The following is a 20,288-nucleotide window of genomic DNA, read 5'->3' on the forward strand; positions in this document are numbered from 1 at the left end:
ATAATGATAAAAGCGTACCAAGATACGTAAAACGAAACATCACCGTTTCCGTTATGTTACCAATTACGTAAGCAAGGCTTAGCCTCCCTACCAAGTACCGCTCCACGTTACTCCCACTTAGGAAATTGACTTGAAGGTGCACTCTCACGAGGTTTGCTACAAGGAAGGAGCAAGAAACAAAAAAAAGGAAGTCTGTTACTTTTAACGGGTCAGAGCTCTCAGCTCGCTGGGCATGCACGGTTCAACGGCAAAAGACGGCCGGACGACTGGGGGGAAGCGCTCGCTCACCGCGTGTTGTTGCTGCTGCTCAGCCATGTGGTCATGAGAGCCCACGTGCGAGAAAGGGTTGTCATTCTTGCAGGCTGGGGAACCGGAGCTTCCCTGCGAAACAGCCGAGTGCAAAAGGGGCTTCGCAAAGCGCTGCATTTCGCTACTCGGTTTGCACGACATTGCTTCAGTGCTCGGATGGGGACACAGGCTTACGGAGCACTGTGAACCAGGAAATTCCGGATAATTCAGAGTGCGATATTTGGTACTCTCGGTTAATCTAAGCAAACTTCACATTTTCAGTTGGCCTGTCAGGTTTGCATGGCTCACAGAATGTAACACAGCATGAGAAGTTTTAGTATAATGATTACCACACGCTAAAGGCAATGTTGGATCTGATGCAAGAGTCAAAACTGCGCTGATGTGACACAAACTGGAAATGATAAAAAAGAAAGTATGAGCACTACTTAGCTTAAGAATGATGCGTTGCAATCCATGAGCAGTGTGCTTAATAGCTGCTTAATTTAAGCTGCACCAATCAGTGACTCCTAATATTTTTTGCTCATGTTTACCGGAAATGGTAGCTACCCTCGTTCCTTTTTTATAACACTTGTACCCACATACGTGCAGCAAAAGAGAGAGTCGGACTAGTTGGCTTGTGTTCTTATCTCACCCACATATCCATCATAACGGCCAAAAAAATAAAACTAATTTCCTGCCTGAACTTGTGAAACCACTTAAAACCAGGAGCCGACATGGCAGCAATACATGCAATGATTGGCAGTCTCTGTAGTTCCCCATATGCTATACAGAGACATACTTATGCCGGCATCCAATGATTCATACTTCCCACAATTCAAACGAAATTCCGAGCGTACTCAAGCTTGAATTATCAAAAGTCTTCCATAGAAATACGGAGTTTCTAGACTAACCAGTGCTTGGTATAAGCAAAGAAATTTCCCTCAATGCACATTACGGGATGACGTTATCAAAACTTTCTAGAGCTCCTGTCTACCCAGTTACAGACACACAGTAGCACATTCAACTAGAATTCTCGCCATTCAAAGAAACATAAGAGAAAAAAGGTGTGAAACCAGCGTAGCTCTCACCTGGTGGTTCGCCGAGGACGAAGAGGAGGGCAGGGCGCTGGACAGGATGGCCGCCAGGTTGGTGGAGTAGTCTGGCCCGAGGTCCCGCACGGCCGAGATCTCCTTCTCGACGTGCGCGAACGCGCAGAACGGCCCCCGGGGGCAGTAGTTGGCCTGCTGCATGTCGTTGCACTTGGTGGACTTGTAGATCTCTGGGTGGAACTGCTGCTCGGTGCGCGTGTGGCAGTAGGAGCAGCTGTCGCCGTTCTCACAGTTGGCCGGGTCCCCCCACTCGTCCCCCTGCTTGACGTTGGGGCATGGCGTAGACCTGTCCAGGAAAGTGGGTCTTGATGGTTGCGGAGATGCTACCACTCCTTGAGTCGTCATGCACAGCCGTTAACTTATCACTTTCGTTAGTTCCGTCATCGTAGAAATTGGTGAATGTTCAGGCATTTCAAATATTAGAACAAATATTACAGTACTTTAATTAGCTTTGGCACTAATTTAGATTATTTGAAATTTCGTTGTTTGCAAAATGAGCGAATATGTGTAAACTAAAATCCTAATATATAAAGTAATAAATAATATAACAAACCTAAATATAATGAAACATTGTTTATGATGAAGTAAATTGAGTCTTGCAATAAATACAGTGTCTATATCTTTATAACAAGTTCCTGGATATAACAAACTTATTTTGCTGTAAGGTGCAACTTGTGGGAATTGAGGCTGGCCCGCTGCCTTTAAGCGGGCTTTCCCGCCTTTTCTGCCGTTCTCATGTCCCGACATGTCTGCCCTCCTTGCTGTCTGCCGCGCTGGGAAGGGCGGAGTGACGTTTAACTCCCTCACCCGGAAGCGGATGTGGACTGTGGCGCCGCGCGCGGGGACTCGCGAGAGGTTTTCGCGGGCTGCGCCGGGAGCGGTCAGATACTCTCCGGGACAGCAAACGGTGAGCCACGCTATCTTTTCGTCCGTCGACTCCCGTCAGTCGGGGGCTCGTCGGACTTCGCTGACGGCGCCTCGCGCCCGATGCGAACGCTCACCTTTTGTTGCCCCGCTGCGTACTCACGGCCGAAGGGCAGTACGGTGTCCTAGTGCGTGGCCTAGCTACGCCGACCCGTCTCCCTTCGAAGCCAACGCGAGCGCCTTTGCCCTCGCTCGAGCAACCGGGCCCCTTTGTCCCGGTGTCTCCGTGGATTACCTTTACCGCGGAGACGTGCTCGTGGCACCCTGTGTAGTACTTTGTGCCCGTGGCGTGGATAAGCCTACTTGCTTTCCCGCCGCGCCTGTTTGCAACGGGCTGTACTGCGTTTGGTGTTGCCACAATAAAGTGTTGCGACTTGAGCAGTAGCGTGTTTCCCGCCACGGCGACGGTTAACGCGTGCCCTGCGGCTCGCTAAGACCGGACCCACGCTGGTGGCCGTACTCCTTCGGGATACGTGTACACCACACTGGCGCCCAACGCGGTATCAAAAGCTCTAGCTTTTGATTGCTCTTAGCGAGTCAGTTCGTCTGCGCGATTCGGGCTCGTCGCAACATGGCTGCTTCGCGGGACTTTTGTCCGCTGTCCCTTTTAGCGGATGCCGCGTTGCACACGGAGGCCATTGCCTCTATGGACGGGAACCCTTCTGCACCCGTCCGTGTCGGCACCCCCTATTGCGGTGACGACACGAGGCGCCTAGCCGCTCCCTTTGGAGATGGCGTGTCGCTTCGGAATGGGCCTCTTGCCCTACCCGAACGTTACGCACAAGCGCCTCCGACACCCGTCCGTGTCGGCACCCCCTATTGCGGTGACGACACGAGGCGCCTAGCCGCTCCCTTTGGAGATGGCGCGTCGCTTCGGAATGGGCCTCTTGCCCTACCCGAACGTTACGCACAAGCGCCTCCGACTGCTAATGCGCCCTTTGGCATGCATGGCAGTTCGTCGGCGCAGCGCTCGCAGTCGGTTCCCTGCGGAATTGACGGGGCCCTCGCCGACTTTTGCCCGCTATCAGCCGTGCAACCGACACTTCGACCGCACGCTGAGCAGGCGCCTGAATTGTCGATGGTAGCCGCACCAAGTGCGCCTTTGGTTCGACAACAGGCAAATCCCACAAGGAGCCTATTTTGCTCTGGGAATGGCGCGCAGGGCGGTGGTCTGTTTGAAACCGCCCCACTGATCGAGCTGGGCGACTGCTCGCCTTCGCTCGACCGCGCCGCTAACGCACCAACGGTTTCCTACGAAGCCGGTGCGACGACGCAGACTTTGCTGCAAAACGCCGTGCAGATGATCCAAGCACTCTCGGGAGCTGTGCAAACGCTTTCGGCTGTTCCGAAAAGCGGTCACCCCGCTGTTATGTTGCCTATGCCAACCTACAGCGGATACGGTGATCAGCTCACCGCCCGAGATTACCTCGACTCTCTGTCACGTTATCAGAGAGCGATGGGTTTGGATGATAAGGTGGTGCTCGAACGTGTTGTTCCAGCTGCACTGACTGACACGGCGGCGAGATGGTATCGGCTTTCCGGTTACCGTGCAGCAAACCTCGAGGAATTTCGTGCGGTCTTTTTGCGCGAATTCCTACCCGCTGACTACGAAAGTAGGATGCGGCGAGAGCTCGAGCTCCGTACACAAGCTCCTGACGAGTCTTTACAGGAGTATGTACGGGCGATGGATGAACTTATTTCTATCGCTGAGCCCCGAGCCTCGAACGAGGAACGCGTCGAACGGGTGATACGGCAGGCACATCCGACTTTTTCGGCATACCTGCGCGGCGGCCGCTTCAGTGATTTGGAAGCGTTGGCCGCCGAGGCGAAGCGCATCCAAGGCGACATTCTCGCCGCGCGTGCCTATCGCCCGCCACCGCCAGCCAGCGACGCCCTTGAGCCGCGCTGCGCTTGGAGAGGGGCCATGACCCTTCCCCAACGGCAACAGCCTCTCGGCGCCGCCTTTGCGGCTGCAACCGGCTGTGCGTGGGAGTTGAGCGATCGCGCTCTTGACCCCTTTACGCATGAAAGGCGGGCAGCCTGCGCTGCTCCACCTGAAACCTCCATACAGGGACGCTTTTCGACCCAACGTAATGTTGGAGGTGCGGCTCGCAGAAACGTATCCTACGATAACGTAGCGAGCCGATCACGACAGCTCGAAGCTGCTCCGTCTGGGAATACAGACCGTGATGGAGTGCGCTGTTACCGCTGCCGTGAAAGAGGGCACATAGCAAGGGAATGCACCGGATCCAGGCCTCCTGCGAGGCAGGGAAACGGGCTTCCGGGTCGTTCGTGAATGCACGACCGACCCAACCTTTGCTTCTTCCCTCTGCGTGCAGGGCAAGCACTTTTCTTGCTGATACGCACGCGCCGTTCATTCCGGTCACCATTGCCGGCCGTGAATTTTCGGCTTTGCTGGACACGGGCGCTAGCGCCTCGTTGTTCGGCGAACAGGTGTTGTCCCACTTGCAGAAGCACTCGGTGCGCTTGCGGGACAGCCGAACGACATTCACCCTTGCGAAAGGCGTGGCCCATTCGGCAGGCGCTGCAAGGTTGACTGTCCGATGGGGAGATCGAATGAGACGCTGTCGTCTTATTCATCTTCCAGGGCTCAATGTTCCAGTGATTCTCGGTCGGGACTTTCTCCTTAAAACCGGTATCGTTGTGGACATTGCGAATGGCGGCTATCGTGATGGCCCATTTTGCCAACTCAAGCCGTTCATCAGCCCGCCGGCGCTTACCGTCGCCTTTGCGGCAGAAGCGTCGGAAACGTGCCTTGCGCAGAGTTCGGGGCCAAGCCCCCGCTCACCGCATTTGCCCTCTCACAGTCCCCTTCGGGAACGAGAGGCGCGGCACGAACCGTGTCGTGCGCCAACTCCGGGGTCGTACCCTGGCGTTCCGCGCTCGTCGGCTCGAAACCCCTGCTTGGATCGACCGGCACGACACGAAGAGGCACTACATCCTTTGGTCGCCTGCGCGACTCAGTTGGATGAAGCACAGAAGGCTCGTCTGTCGACACTGTTACGTCAGTACGACGAGCTCTTCACCGATCAACCTGGCTGCACCGATTTTGTGAGCCATGTGATCGAAACTGGTGACGCGCTTCCTTTGAAGTGTAACCCCAGGCCCGTCAGTCTCGCCAAAAGGCAGATTATCGATGGGTTGCTAGATGATATGCTTGCGGCTGGCATTATTCGCCGCTCGTCTAGCTCCTGGGCGTCTCCAATTGTGCTAGTGCATAGCCTCCTATATTTTTTTGTGCCCGCGCATTAGCGCTAAATACATACGCGCCATCCGTCCCTTATAGTTTTGGCGCTCGCCGCCAGATGCCGCACCGATCCCATAATAACAGCAGACGACGCGGCCTATGCACGCTTGCGTTTATGACGGTCTAGAAACCGTCTACATTGCATTGGATTATGCGTATACGTTAAGAAGTGCGCACACACCAAATTTTTAACACAAGCACTGTATGCAGAATGCAATGTGAGCTTTGTTATTTGATTTCGCGCTCAAAGCTTGAGCACTTTTCGAGACAATGGTTTGACATGAAAATCTTTTGCCAAGTCGTGTTTGTCAGTCACACTCGTCGCGAAGTTCAGAAAAAGTGGGCGGAGAAACTTCACGAGCACAACCTCCAAAAGTTTTTTATGATGTCCCGGGGTCGAGCACTTGAGTTTGTCACGTTTCTGTAGTATTTGCGCGGCGTTGTCAACGGCAGCCTTCAGTGGCTGATTCATCTTTCTCGCTCTTGCGAGGAAAACTTCCGCGTAATTCTTTAGAGAATTTAGAACCATTACGAGCTCAGTTGACGGATACAGGAGTCCACCTCTGTCCTGGTGCCTAATTAATGCATCCGATGGCGCAGAGGTGTTTGGTTTAGTCACCAAAGTGAAGCATTCATCACAGGAAATGGTTTCGTGGACTGTTCTTGCTTCAAACCCGATCTCGCTTCAAACAGTAAAGCGCTTCCCCTTGAATTATCGTAAAATGCCTCCCTCCTTATTTCATTTTTGCCCTTTCGGTAGTTACTCAAAGCCGGTTTTTTCTCCATAGCTGCCATCCATTCTCTCGTTTTGCGCCTCGGCGCTCCGCCAGGAGCGCTCGCATCCCATAATAGCTCGGGGGACGGCGCTGAGGGACCGACCGCTCGGGCACAAAGTTATAGAGGAGGCTATGGCTAGTGCCTAAGAAAGATGGCAGTCATCGCCTGTGCGTCGACTATCGCCGTCTGAATGGAGTGACTCGAAAGGATGCCTATCCGCTCCCCACGATAAACTCCATCGTAGGTAACCTGGGTGATGCACGGTACTTTACCACGCTTGACGCCTCTAAAGGTTATCTACAGGTCCGGATGGGTACCCGTGACCAGTGTAAAACTGCGTTCACGTCCCACAGAGGGTTGTTCGAGTTTACTCGTATGCCCTTTGGTCTTTGCAATGCTCCTGCGACGTTTCAAAGACTCATGGACCGCGTCCTCGGGGAAGCAAAGTGGTCATACTGCATGTGCTACCTCGACGACATCGTGATTTATTCACGAACCTTCGAAGAGCACTTGGCCCATGTTGCCGATGTACTCGAGAGGGTGAGGACCGCCGGGATGACACTTAACCCCGCTAAGGTCCAATTAGCGCAGACCCGTGTTCAGTTGCTCGGGTTTACGCTGGGCGAAGGCTCCATAGAGCCGGATCGGGAGAAACTTCGAGCTATTCTCGAATTTCCCGTGCCCAAGGACGTACGTGGCCTTCGCCGCTTTCTAGGAATGGTCAACTTTTACCGTTCCTTCATTCCGTCCTGTGCCCGACTGCAGGCGCCCTTGAGCAAACTCTTGGGTAAGTCCGCCGAGTGGCAATGGGGACTTGAGCAGCAGGAGGCGTTTTGCCGACTGTCTAACGCCATAGCGGAGACAGCGCAGCTCAAGCTCCCCGACCTGACCAGACCGTTCGTTGTACAGACTGATGCGAGCGATCTGGGTTTAGGAGCTGTTCTCCTACAGGAATACGATGGCGTGTTGCAGCCGTTGGCCTTTGCCAGCCGCTCCTTGGTCCCTGCGGAGAAAAATTATTCCGTGACCGAAAAGGAGTGCCTCGCCATCGTGTTTGCACTGCGGAAGTTTGACGTCTATCTTGATGGGACGAAATTCGTAGTGCAAACGGATCACAGTGCGCTCAGCTGGCTGATGCGGCTCCGTGAGCCTGCCGGCAGGCTGGCGCGCTGGGCTCTCCTGATACAGCACTATGACTTTTCGGTGCAGTATCGAAAGGGGAGCACCAACGTGGTAGCTGACGCGCTATCTCGTGCCCCACTGTCGACCGAGGACCTTGATCCCGGTGCGACCGCCGCTAGCGGTGCCTTAGCACTTGCAAGCGTCGGGGGCGAAACAGCAGCTTCGCCGCCGTTCGGCATGAAGGGTGAGTCCCCATGCGGACAAACCTTGGCTGCTAACCAGGTAAGCGGCGCACCGCGAAGCGGCCGAGCGGGGGAGCTCTCCGAAGGCCACGAGGCCGAGAGCGAACCCGTAACGCCGACTCAAGCGGTTGTTGCTGCGGTCCTGAGTGGGCGCGATACAAGACTCCCCCATTTTGGGAGAATGGGCATCGCTTTCAGCAGAGAAGAGCTTCTGAAGGCCCAGCAAAGTGACCCGTTTTGTCGCGAAATATGCGACGGTCTCAGAGAGATGGAGCGCCGTGACGCTGCTTGTCCTGCAGCGGGCGCCGATAACGACTGTCTCGACGAGACGGATCGCCGTGACGCTGCTTGCCCTGCAGCGGGCGCGAATAGGGGGCTCGAACAAGCGTGTGTCGCTGAGTCCCCGGCGGATTCATATTTGCTGGACCATGACGGGCTCCTGCTGAAGTATATAGCCACTGACGACGAGTCCATAGACCCGTTTAAGGTGGTTATGCCCAAATGTCTGAGAGCCGCACTGTTGCGATCCTCTCACGACGAACCCATCGCCGGTCACCTGAGTGGCTCGAAAGTTTTTGCAAAACTGAGCCGCGTTGTGACTTGGCCCGGCATGAAGCGAGACATTTTTCGCTATTGCCGTTCTTGCCGCGTCTGTCAAACGGTGAAATCAAGGGGTGGCAAACCGCCCGGTCTGATGAAACCGATTGTCAGTGAGCGTCCGTGGCAAGTGGCCACCTGCGATCTAATGGGACCATTTCCCAGAAGTAAGCAGGGGTTCATTCACCTGATGGTAGTCGCTGATCACTTTTCGAAATGGGTGGAACTTTTCCCACTTCGGAAGGTGACAGCGCGAGCGGTGCTTGAGAAGCTGCAGGAAGTGTTTTGCCGGTTCGGCTTCCCGGAAAGGCTCATCACTGACAATGCTTCGTATTTCACCGCTCGGGTGTTTGGTGTCACGTGCCGTTCCCTCGGAATTGATCACTGCACCACTTCACCCTACCATCCCCAGTCCAATTTGACGGAGCGCGTCAATCGTACGCTCAAACCGATGTTGGCGGCCTTTGCCGAAAGTCAAAGGGACTGGGCAGACCATTTGAGTGAGCTCGCGTTCGCTATTCGAACATCCGAGAGTCGCTCAACTGGTTTCTCGCCCGCCTTCTTAAATTTTGGAAGGGAGTTGGCAAATCCGGTGACCAGCGTCACTCAATGCCAGCTCGAGGACGAGGAGGCGCCGGCAGACTGCTCTGCTTATGCGTCGGCACTTCGGGACAGGCTTTGTCGAGCTTTCTGCAAAGCAAGGCAAAGTTTGGCATCGGCCAGGGCTCAGCAGAAGGCCCAATATGACCGCAAGCATCGCGACCTAGTTTTTGAGGTGGGCGATCTTGTCCTGAAGCGCAACCACGCCCTTAGCGATGCCAGTAAGGGGTTCTCAACCTCGCTCGCTCCTAAGTGGCTTGGTCCGTACCGAGTGGAGAAAGCTTGCACTCCACTCGCGTACTTGCTGAAAGATCCCCAGACGGGAAAACTCAGCCGTGCCCATATCGCAGACCTGAAACCCTTTGTATCACGGTCTGACGAGCTCGCGCCAGAGCCCTGCGGCACTGCGCGCCAGCAACGGGGCACACCCGGAGCGGCGGACCGCATTCGGACCCCGCGCCGGTATAATCTGAGGAAGCGGTCACCTTTGTGATCTCGCGCCGGACGGCGGACTTCTCCGCAACCGAAGGCCCTCAGTTTAGTCTAGCCTCAGTATAGGTTAGCTTCTTTACGGCCTTTTCTCGTAAAGAAGTTGACCCCGCCCTGTCTGCTGCCAGTGTTTATTTTTTTCAAGTGTTCATGTGTATTTTATGTTTCTTTTTCTAATATTGAGTGTTATCTGTGTTTTGTGTTTTTTTTTTGCCAGATCTTGAGTGTCATTTTGCTCTGTTTTTACTTTTTTTCTCGCGTTCGTTTCGTCTACCGCGAAGGGAGCTGTGTGTGACCTTGAGTGTCGGTGCTTGCCGAGAGAGAGAGAGAGACGAAGGACGCTTTGCGCCTACGCTCGCGCAGCTGTCGGCGGTGTGTGTGCGTGCGTGCTTCCGTGCGTGTGTAAGTGCGTGACGCTTCAGTGCGAGCCCGCGAAGAGTGCGTGATGGCTTCCCCCATCAATGCGGACGCTGGAGGTGCTGGGGGGTCATTGACCCACTGACGCCAGACCGTCTGGCTGTGCTCTGCTCTCGGCCGTCGCCGGAGAAGCCACGCTGCCTTTTCCCACCATGGCTCCTGCGCGAGGCCAGCTGAAAGCAGCTATATGCTGCCGGCCAACGCCAGGGCGCCTCGCAGCCACTTGTGGTTCGGCCTCCCTGACCGCTGGAGAGGCCCGGCTTCGTGCAACGTCCCAGCTCCATCATCGAGCCAGAAATGCGGGGCCTCCAAACAACCGAAGCGGCTTTCGTCGGACTCGCTGCTTATCAAAACCCGCAACGAGCCATCAGTGAGCCCCCTCCCGTACCTCTGACCTCGCACTCGGGCATCGCACCCAGCGGACACTGTTACGCCCTTTTCCGCCCCTCCGCGCAGTGGACGCTATTCCCGCTTCAGCACCACGAACACTAATCCCACTTTTCTGTGCTCCCTTTCGCAACTGTTTTATAGTGTTATGTGTTTATTTTGTTATTTATGTTTATGTTTCTCCTTTGCAATCATTTTTTTTAGCAGCAGTAGCAGGGCTGGACTGAGGTTAGCTGTCGCTCATAGCAGTGTCATTTTAACTGCATGGGTGACGCCCGGCTGCCTTTTGCAGACCGGTAAAGGGCAAATTTAGGAGAGGGGGATGTGGGAATTGAGGCTGGCCCGCTGCCTTTAAGCGGGCTTTCCCGCCTTTTCTGCCGTTCTCATGTCCCGACATGTCTGCCCTCCTTGCTGTCTGCCGCGCTGGGAAGGGCGGAGTGACGTTTAACTCCCTCACCCGGAAGCGGATGTGGACTGTGGCGCCGCGCGCGGGGACTCGCGAGAGGTTTTCGCGGGCTGCGCCGGGAGCGGTCAGATACTCTCCGGGACAGCAAACGGTGAGCCACGCTATCTTTTCGTCCGTCGACTCCCGTCAGTCGGGGGCTCGTCGGACTTCGCTGACGGCGCCTCGCGCCCGATGCGAACGCTCACCTTTTGTTGCCCCGCTGCGTACTCACGGCCGAAGGGCAGTACGGTGTCCTAGTGCGTGGCCTAGCTACGCCGACCCGTCTCCCTTCGAAGCCAACGCGAGCGCCTTTGCCCTCGCTCGAGCAACCGGGCCCCTTTGTCCCGGTGTCTCCGTGGATTACCTTTACCGCGGAGACGTGCTCGTGGTACCCTGTGTAGTACTTTGTGCCCGTGGCGTGGATAAGCCTACTTGCTTTCCCGCCGCGCCTGTTTGCAACGGGCTGTACTGCGTTTGGTGTTGCCACAATAAAGTGTTGCGACTTGAGCAGTAGCGTGTTTCCCGCCACGGCGACGGTTAACGCGTGCCCTGCGGCTCGCTAAGACCGGACCCACGCTGGTGGCCGTACTCCTTCGGGATACGTGTACACCACAAACTCCGTTATAACGAGCTCCGAGAGTATATTTGAGCCATATTGAAGGAAACAGGAAACATCACAAGACACGAGACAATGACAGAGACTGAACAAGCGCTGGCAGTTTGTAGTGAAAAGATGGTGCAGTATAGCACGTGGCGAAAACGAGTGGTTGTTGCAATGACGCTTCAGTTGTAAGTACCGCATTTACTTCGTCCTTGACTTCTTGTGCTGTATTTCCGCAGCTGAGCTTTTGCTGTACTCCACTTACTGCAAGAATGTCGCAGGCAAACGAGAACTCCCTATTGCAGGAATATGCTTATAGTGAAGCCTGTGTTGTCGAGCGACAAGTCGACGGAAACATCCCACATATTGACAAAGTACGACCAATTCACCCAATAAACGAAATTCCAAGCAGACTAAATTTCAACCAGCTTTTCTTTTTCGGCAATACACAAAGAGTCACGAACCCATCGTACCTGTATTTGTATTTCTTTGGGCTTCTTCGTTTATCTCGGCTGTTGTGGTACTGGGGGCACGCGTAACCTTGTCGGCAGAGTCGAGGTGGCCGCTTGCATGGCTCTGTCTTGTAGTTAGTCAAAACATACTTTGTATCTGAAAAAAAAAGAAGAAGAAGAAAGAAGGCATGGGTCAGCGAAGTTCTCAGAAAAACAAATCTCAGTTTAATAGCGAAGCTCTGATTTCAAGCAACCCTCAATTGAAGGGAAAAGTTTCCATTACCCAACACATTTTTATAGAGCAAAGTGAATCGAAAATGTTCGCGCAACTAACCGATTCTTGTGGCTGCAAGTTCTTATTGTCAATTCATTCATACATACGCTTTTATCTTTTTTTATTTTCAAGAAAATACCACTTCCTCAGTGTTGACTAAGACTGCAGTAGGGTTGACAGGCGGGCTAGTTGGTACAAATTCATAACGGAATAATTGGAAGAACAAACCAATGGGACACAAGAGAAGAGAAGAGTTTGTCTCTTCTCTTGTGTCCCGTTGGTTTGCGCTTCCAATTATTCCATTATGAATTTGACTAAGACTGTTTTTCTCGGCACAAGAAGGCACACTTGCAAAGTCATTGTGAACTGATGATGCAAATGAATGTGCAAATTCTCTTGAACAGAGAGACAGAGGTTATAAAAAAACTGCGCGATACCAAATATAACAATGTTTTAACTACACAGGTTTTGAACAATGTTCAAAACCTTTGCATACTACATAACGGAACTTCGAAACAATTGAGTAAGCTAGAACAAAGTTTTTTTTTTAACTTATGACAGCGAAGCTCAACATTGAAAATTGTAAATTTTTAACCAGATGCCCCCTTGCCAGAATAATAGCCAGTTTTAATGTCTAAATTTTAAAACTGGCCCTACCGGGCTATAACTTTAGGTGACAGTTTTATATTTACGAAAACTCTCAATGTTTTGGTGCCAGGCACGCAAGCGCCTAGGAATGATGATATTGTCATGATGAGCACAGTTGGCCGAGTATTAATCACTGTGACCCTTGGATGCCAGACACATATTGCGTTATGTCTGATATAACTTGACAATAAGTCTGGAAAGGCACAGCCCCCACAACCGAAGCGTGGCAGCGGATCGTTTCCGCAACTAAGAAAATAATCAATCTCGCGCACTCCGCAATGATCTCAGAAGGGGGGAGTCAACAGTTGCCCAGCTCAAGACGTTTGTCCAAAGCACAGTGCAGGCTTGTGTAAATACTGAAATTGTGAGAAATAAATGCTTCGGACTTGTGAAGCTGTGCCCAAGAATAGTCACGCGAAACATTGGGCAAATCAGAACACCTCAAAGCAATTGCCTAAGAAAGCCACCCCTTGATAACGAAGGCAAACAAGGGTGCAATCTTGTACACATCCTGTGATAGAAAGGAACGCATTGTCACAAAAGAACAGGAGGGAGCAAAGAGCCAGCATCTGTGAATCATCTGAGCGAGAATAGTATCACGAATTCAGAAATGCTTTCCACGCATCACTAAATATAGATTTATTATAAACGGATATCAATAGTCAGGGACATTGTTTTTCAAAGCATAAAACTGAAGACTACGACGAATAACAATTCACTTGCGGTATAGTCTTGGACTGGGCACTAGATTTTGTCGCAATTTCTCGAAATGTTTATTGGAGGCCACTGGCCATTTTGACAAGTGAAGCGGAACGCTCACCCTGCCAATGAGGGTCCTCATTGAGCGCGTTCCGCTCCTTGTCCAAGCTGTTGGGTCCGCCATTGGTGGCATCGTCGGGGCCATTGGCCGAGCTACCATCGCCGGCCAAGCACGCCTGCTGCTCCTTAGCGTCATAGACCGGCGAGCGCAGGTCGTGCAGGCCATGTGCAAAGGCGCAGTGTGGACCGTTCTTGACGCAGTTGCCCCGCGCGTCCGTGTCGTACACGCAGATGCCCGTCTTGTAGTAGCGTAAGTGGTAGCGACGTTCCGTGTCCCCCGCCGTGCGGTGCAGAAATCGGCACCTGTCAACGACACGTGCAGTCAGGTCAAGCGAGAGTTAAGGGGAGGCGAGTGCCTTGAAAAAAAAAGAGGTGTTTGTTTATTATCCTACCTAAACGAAATTGACCTTGCATGTGTATCACTGAATGGAGATTTCAAATACCTCGCTTGGAAAAGAAGAAATTACAAATTTCCACATTGTAATATAGTTAGATCATTTTAAGGGTCGTTGTGGTAACTTACAATACAAACCACAAAAAAATTTACAATAGAATAACCATGGGGTTTTTCCAAAAGGTCCACACCACAGGCTAAAGCTAATTATATGTCAAAACAGCATTTTCTCTGATCAATTATAATTTTCAAACTTGGAAGGTAAAAATGAGCTTCCAGTAATTAGCTGTTACTTATCAAATATTTGCAATTCCATCGTGGTTACAAAAAGCTTTGTTGCAAAAAAAATGATACCGAGTTTGTTTAAATATGTTTAAATCACTAACGATAATGATGTACAGCTGGCACTCACTATATATATATATATATATATATATATATATATATATATATATATATATATATATATATATATATATATATATATATATATACACACTTTTTTTTTAAGCTAAGCTTTTATGTGAATTGAGTCGTTTGGAAAATGCCGTTAAAATAAATTTTCGGACCCATGCAGGTAATTTTACAATTACAAATGCTTAGATACACTCTTGATCCTGCGAGTCAATTGACTTCCTCTGTAGCTACCAAGATACACAAAGCTGAAAAATATATTTCTTTCAGCACAGATATTACTCACATTAACCTTTCCTTAATGATTAAAAATAGTGCAAAATAACATAGAATGTGCACTTGTCCAGTATATTTCTTAGTCCATGCATTGCGAACTGGCCCTCCTTTTCTAAGTGACTTTTCACTGCAACACAAAAATTGCATGCTGTAGCCTAGTCGACAGTTTATGATTTTGTTTTTTGTTACTACAACACCACCAATACTTGTAGCTATGGCTGTCACAAGCTTGCAGCAATGCGTCGAACAAGCTCAATCGTTTGCAGCCATGCATATCGCAACCTCAATCATAAGTCGCTAAGTGTTTTGTAATGAGCCCAAACGAATAATGCAACCTGCTTGTTTGTGCTTGAAAAGCAAAGAAATAGGTGTTTTCCAAACATTCGTGATGCTAATAAGGCTTTAAAAAAAAATGTGTAGCACACTGTCAAGTTGTATCATCATTACCACCCGAGGTTCGAAGAAATAAGGATGAAGTGGGCGTTCTCGGTAGCACACACACACACATTCAAACACTCAATTCATGAAAAACAAAACAACAACTATGCATGTCACTCGTGTTCTATGCAAGAAGAGGTCAGTGTTACTAGTTATAAACTAATCACCAGTTCACATCAAAAGAAGCAAGAAAGTCAAGGACCGCACTTCACCATGGAGATTGGCTGGAGACATACTGAGTGTTCCAGATGTGACGCCTCGCAGCATCGAATGAGAATCGATGCTTCGCTGGGAGTCAAACGATGGGTCGCAAACGGTTGTCATCGGGGTACCTGTGGCGACACGTTCGGGTGGACTCTGGGGCGGCCCGTAGACTTGTTCTTCACGATGTCGAGGCACTAGGCGTCGACAGAAACCCCGGGAACTCTTCTACCAGTTGCTGCTTCTTCCGCTGAACTGCCTTCTCCAACGCACTGCTTCACCGCCCTCTCATTTTCTTCTCCCCAGTGCTCGTGCCACGAGGGTTTACCGCGTCTATCATCTTCTTCTTTTTTTTTCGTCTGTGTCACGGTGTCTTAACAGTCACTTGCGTTTCCTCTTCGGTCATCTGTTCACTAGGCCCAGGCTCAAAATCCCTTAGTTGTGCCGTATACTTGGCCGTGGAATCGGAGGTTTCGAAAAGACAAGACACCTCGTCCCTCGGTGACTCTTTCTCAGCGCGCTGTTTTACCTCATGACCAGGTCGGCGACATTTCACACAGCATGGTGCGTTTGTTTTGGCACAGCAGTTTGGAGCCGCATGCCCTGGTCTTCCAAATAAAAAGCACTTTACGGTGGCAGTTTCCCCATCTCTATCAGGTTTTCTGTTGAGAGTGTCGCTTGCCTCCAAATCTTCCTTAAAGAATAATAAATAATTCTGTTGCTGGGCATCCATAAAGATATCAGCTGCTTTTGTAGTAGCGCCCAACATGCAACGTTCTCTCCCGCGGAGGAAAGTAACTAATTTCCTGCTGCAATCAGATAAAAATTGCTGTTTAATGACCAACTCGACGAGGCCATCGTACGTGTGGGGCACCTCCGAGAGCTCAATCCACCTATCAAAATATCCTTTAATTCTAGCTACGAACTGTGTGGCTGTCTCTCCGTTCTCTAGTTGCAACGCTCGGAAACGCTCACGATACCCTTCAGCCATGAAACGGAAACACCGCAGAAGCACTCTCTTTACATTGGTATAATCAAGGCATTCATCAGAAGGCAGTCTTGCATATACCTTCAGAGCTTCTCCTGTGATGCGCCTGCTCAAGGCGATTGCCCATTGTGATTTGTCCCAGCCTTGGCTAGTCCCCACACATTCAAACCTCTTGAGGTATGCGCCTAGGTCGTCTCGGGCGTCCTCAAACTACGGCAGAAACTTTCACAAATTTATTGTAGGGGAGCATCCTGCTTGTACTTCAGTTGGTTCTCCCGGTGGCGTTTCGTACGCTCGAGCTGCATCTAGCTCAGCAAGCCTTATGCGTAGCTGAAGGCTGCGTTACTCTGCTTCGGCTCCAGCTCGCTCCGAGACCGCACATTCGACCGCTATTTTCTCCTGCTCAATTGCCAGCAGATAGCGTTCCTTCGCCGCTTCACCCTCAGCTTCCCTATCATCTCGCTGACGATTCTCCTGCACTCTCCTCCACTCTCTCAACTCTGCCTCTGACAAGCCTACATGCTCCTCAAGTTCCCTTGACGTCTGCGTTTCCATAGCGTCTAAGATGTGCCTGTGCCAAAGAGAACAACTTCGTCCTGTCCCGCGGATGCCAAAATGTCACGGTGTACTATCACCACCACCTGAGGTTCGAGAAATAAGGACAAAGCGGGAGTTCTCGGCAGCACACATACACAAATTCGTGAAAAACAATACAACTATACATGTCACTCGTGTTCTATGCAAGAAGAGGTCAGTGTCACTACTTATAAACTAATCACCAGTTCACATCAAAAGAAGCAAGAAAGTCAAGGACCGCACTTCACCGTGGAGATTGGCGAGAGACACACGGAGCATTCTAGATGCGATGCCACGCAGCGTCAAGTGAGGCTCGATGCTCTGCTGGGAGTCAAACTATGGGTCCCGAACGGTTGTCATTGGGGCACCTGCGGGGACTCGCGTTCGGGTGGACTCTGGGGCGCACCGTGGACCTCTTCGCGATGTCGAGCCACAGGTTACCAGGCACCAGGCGTCGACAGAAACCCCGGGAACTCTTTTACTCGTTGCTGCTTCCTCCGCCGAACTGCCTTTTCCAACGCGCTGCTCCACCGCCCTCTCGTTTTCTTCTCCCCAGTGCTCGTGCCACGAGGGTTTACCGCGTCTCTCATCTTCTTGTTTTGTTTTTTTTTGTCTGTGTCACGGTGGCTCAACAGCATTGTCGTCTTTGTCGACATCACTTCACCGGAGTCCTTACACTCAACACATGACACACACACATTGGTGCAGCCGGCCGCTTTCCTAGGAAAATGTCACAACTATAACACTATGCTGGGCGTAACACTGCTTATTTCCTTGCATTAAAATCTCTGCATACCAATTCTTTCTTTAGGGCACTGACCCAATATGAGGCGCACAGGACAAGAGCACTGACACACTGCAACACCAGTGTAGTTGCCACAATGGTTGAACAACTAATAGTTGGAACACATCAGCCTTATTGTAAACAGTATTAGTACATATTATTCTGGTGCAAGAGTTATATTGTGTGAACAATCAAGTGAAATAAGGAAAGTTTAAAGCTATGGGCTCGTTCCCTTTTGTTTCTTGAGGAATCTACCGGTTCCAGCTGACGGCCCCCACCTGATGACTTCGCGGTTATGGCACCGAGTTTTTTAGCATGCATTCGTGGGTGCCCAACCGTGACAGGTTGGACATGTGCTTGAAACCCAGTAGCTAGTTAAGAGCGCCAGCACAATTCCATAACCACTATTTCACTTAAGGATTGTGAAATCCAGGACGAATAAACTGAGAGACTATATTCCCGTTCAATGTCAATGAGCCACTCTTGCACAAAAAGGTGTCCTATATTACGTTTTAATATCTTTCACCTCATTCTGAATGTGCGTCAAAAACTACTTTGCTTACTTCTACGATTTACTACAATGTACTATGTACCGTCCTTTTCATAAATTAATGGACGATTTCAAGAAGCTTTGTACGAAGGAACAATAAACGCTCGCACTTGAAAGCCGACGAAGGCGTTAACAGATGCCGTCGGAACAAAAGCGTTAAATAAAACTACCGCAATCTTGTCTACAGCTACCCGTACCCACGTAGGCCCAAGCACGCGCGCCGTAAGTAAAAAAAAAAAAAAATCTGGGCGAAAACGAAACCGGAAGTAGTATTGCCACAGCGCTTACTTTCGGTCCAATCGCGCGCTTGCGCACTAATAAGATCACCAAATTCCACGCCGATATTTCGAATGACACATCTCACGATAGTTAAATCTCGGATTTAATCCGCGAACGATTAACCGAACATTCCGGGAGGCCCGGATGTGTGACGCAACCGGTCCCATCCTAGTCTCATCGGCAAGACATCTAAAGCACGCCGCCACTTTTTGTAACTTTGTTTCTTTCATGCAGCGCGCGTTCCAAGGGAACGATAAGCGACAGGACGTTAGTTGGCAACGCAGCATAGCAAGCGGGCGAAGTGGCGACGTAGCAGGGCTCGGTCGCCACTTTTTAACGACAGACCTCCGCGCGCGGCTCGACTGAAATCGTAACGCTGCCCGCCCCGCTTAGCAACAACAAAAAAAAAAAAAAAAAACGCCAGCGACAACCGACGCGGCGGCGTAGCGAAATGGATTTGTTTCGGAACAAATTCGCGTCCCATGTCGCACAAGCACAGCTTTTCCGTGCCCGCTAAGGCGGAACTAACAGGTGTTGTTGCCATGCGAATAGAGGCACCGCCGAATGAGCGGAAGGCGAAGCAAAATTAAGCAACGCCCGCAAAGAATACATAAAGCAACGCTACAACGGCGACGAAGCGCTCAGCCCGCCAACCAACATCTGAACAAAAAAAAATTAGAAAAAAAAAACACGATCGAGCGTTGGTTCGAACAAACCCAGGAGACTACCGTTTAACGCCAGCCCGCAGGCTTAACGACGAGGCGGCAAAATCGTAATTACTCTCGCGTAATATCAGGGTAAGCCAGCGTTTACGAAGTCGTCTTTTTTTAATTCTCGCATAAGAAAAAAAAAAGGATGTTTCCGGAGCACGAAAAACGGGGAGGGAAGGGCCCCCACGGATTTGGGCGCACTCGATTGGCCCGCCGCCACGTTACGTCACCGTTCGCGCCAACATGGCGTAGTCAAACAATATGGCCGACATTGTTTACAAGTGCTTTTAGTACGCACATGTCCACACTTAGGAGCGTTTTTAAGGCGACACGCGAGCGACGCGCGCGACCGATACTGACGCCCACGTGTCCCAGAAGAACCGCCCGAGCCGCTGCAAGCAAAACGTGTGCCGCGAGAGGCCGCGTCCGCGCGGCAATGCAACCGTCAAAACAAACTCGGCCCGAGCGAACGCTGCATAGATGGCCGCGCACGCGAAAAACGTCAGAACTCACCCGTCTCCGTCGGGGCATATCCCCGTCGTCTCGTCGTAGTTTGTGCAGTACACATCGGGGCTGTAGTTGAAGGTGCCGTCCCGCGCGAGCCGTATCGGTCTTCTGCGCCGTTGGTTCTTGAAGTGCCAGTGAAAGCATGTGAACGGCTTGTGCTGTGTGCACTTGTGCTGTACGAACAGCGGGCACTGCTCGACACGGAACTCCTTCAAGTAGCTGAAAACACCCGAGAGAGACGGCTCGGCGTGAACACACGGCGCTCCAGGGGTCGTGCGGACTCCGTCAGAGCCCTGACAAGGCGCGGAACTTACTTGTAATGGTTTGGCTTCTCCGTTTGTGTAGGCAGCGCAGCCTTCTGATCAGCAGTCGACGGCATTTTGGATGCCTCTTGCCAGCCCGCGCACTCGGGTTGCGCATGTGACGTCAGGCTCGAAAGTGCCGCCATTGGTCAGTTTGCGTCACGTGGGCGCGTTTATTCATATTTTTTGGTTGGTTTCGCATGGCATTTACACACATACTGGGTGGCAGTGGTTTTTCGCTGTGTTCCGCGTTGTCCCACGCAGAGGAAAAAGTGCACTGCCTGCGATGCCAGGCCCTCACGTCCCGTACGGAGTGGATTGGCACGTTGGTGGGGACACGTCACGCGCGTTGTGAAGGCGGCGTGCGTGCCTCGCCTCTGACGATGGCAAAACAGCGGCCGACATGTCAC

General features: G+C 51.5%; 1 protein-coding gene across 2 annotated transcripts in view; it reads right to left on the reverse strand.

Moving 5' to 3' along the window:
* unk (RING finger protein unk) overlaps positions 1-20,039 on the reverse strand; it is a 34,183-nt gene extending 14,144 nt beyond the window's left edge. Inside the window, exons 1-6 of one of the 2 annotated variants that reach the window (XM_037431028.2) lie at positions 19,891-20,039; positions 19,583-19,795; positions 13,461-13,762; positions 11,740-11,875; positions 1,377-1,683; positions 289-381 (exon numbers count right to left, since the gene is read on the reverse strand). In XM_037431028.2, the coding sequence (XP_037286925.2) occupies positions 289-381; positions 1,377-1,683; positions 11,740-11,875; positions 13,461-13,762; positions 19,583-19,795; positions 19,891-20,024 (1,185 nt within the window). In that variant the 5' untranslated portion in view covers positions 20,025-20,039. The remainder of the gene's footprint in view (positions 1-288; positions 382-1,376; positions 1,684-11,739; positions 11,876-13,460; positions 13,763-19,582; positions 19,796-19,890) is intronic. The other variant, XM_037431029.2, reaches the window with a different exon arrangement.
* Positions 20,040-20,288: the final 249 nt, after the last annotated feature.

The sequence above is a fragment of the Rhipicephalus microplus genome, chromosome 7 (genome assembly GCF_043290135.1).
Source record: "Rhipicephalus microplus isolate Deutch F79 chromosome 7, USDA_Rmic, whole genome shotgun sequence".
NCBI lineage: Eukaryota > Metazoa > Arthropoda > Arachnida > Ixodida > Ixodidae > Rhipicephalus > Rhipicephalus microplus.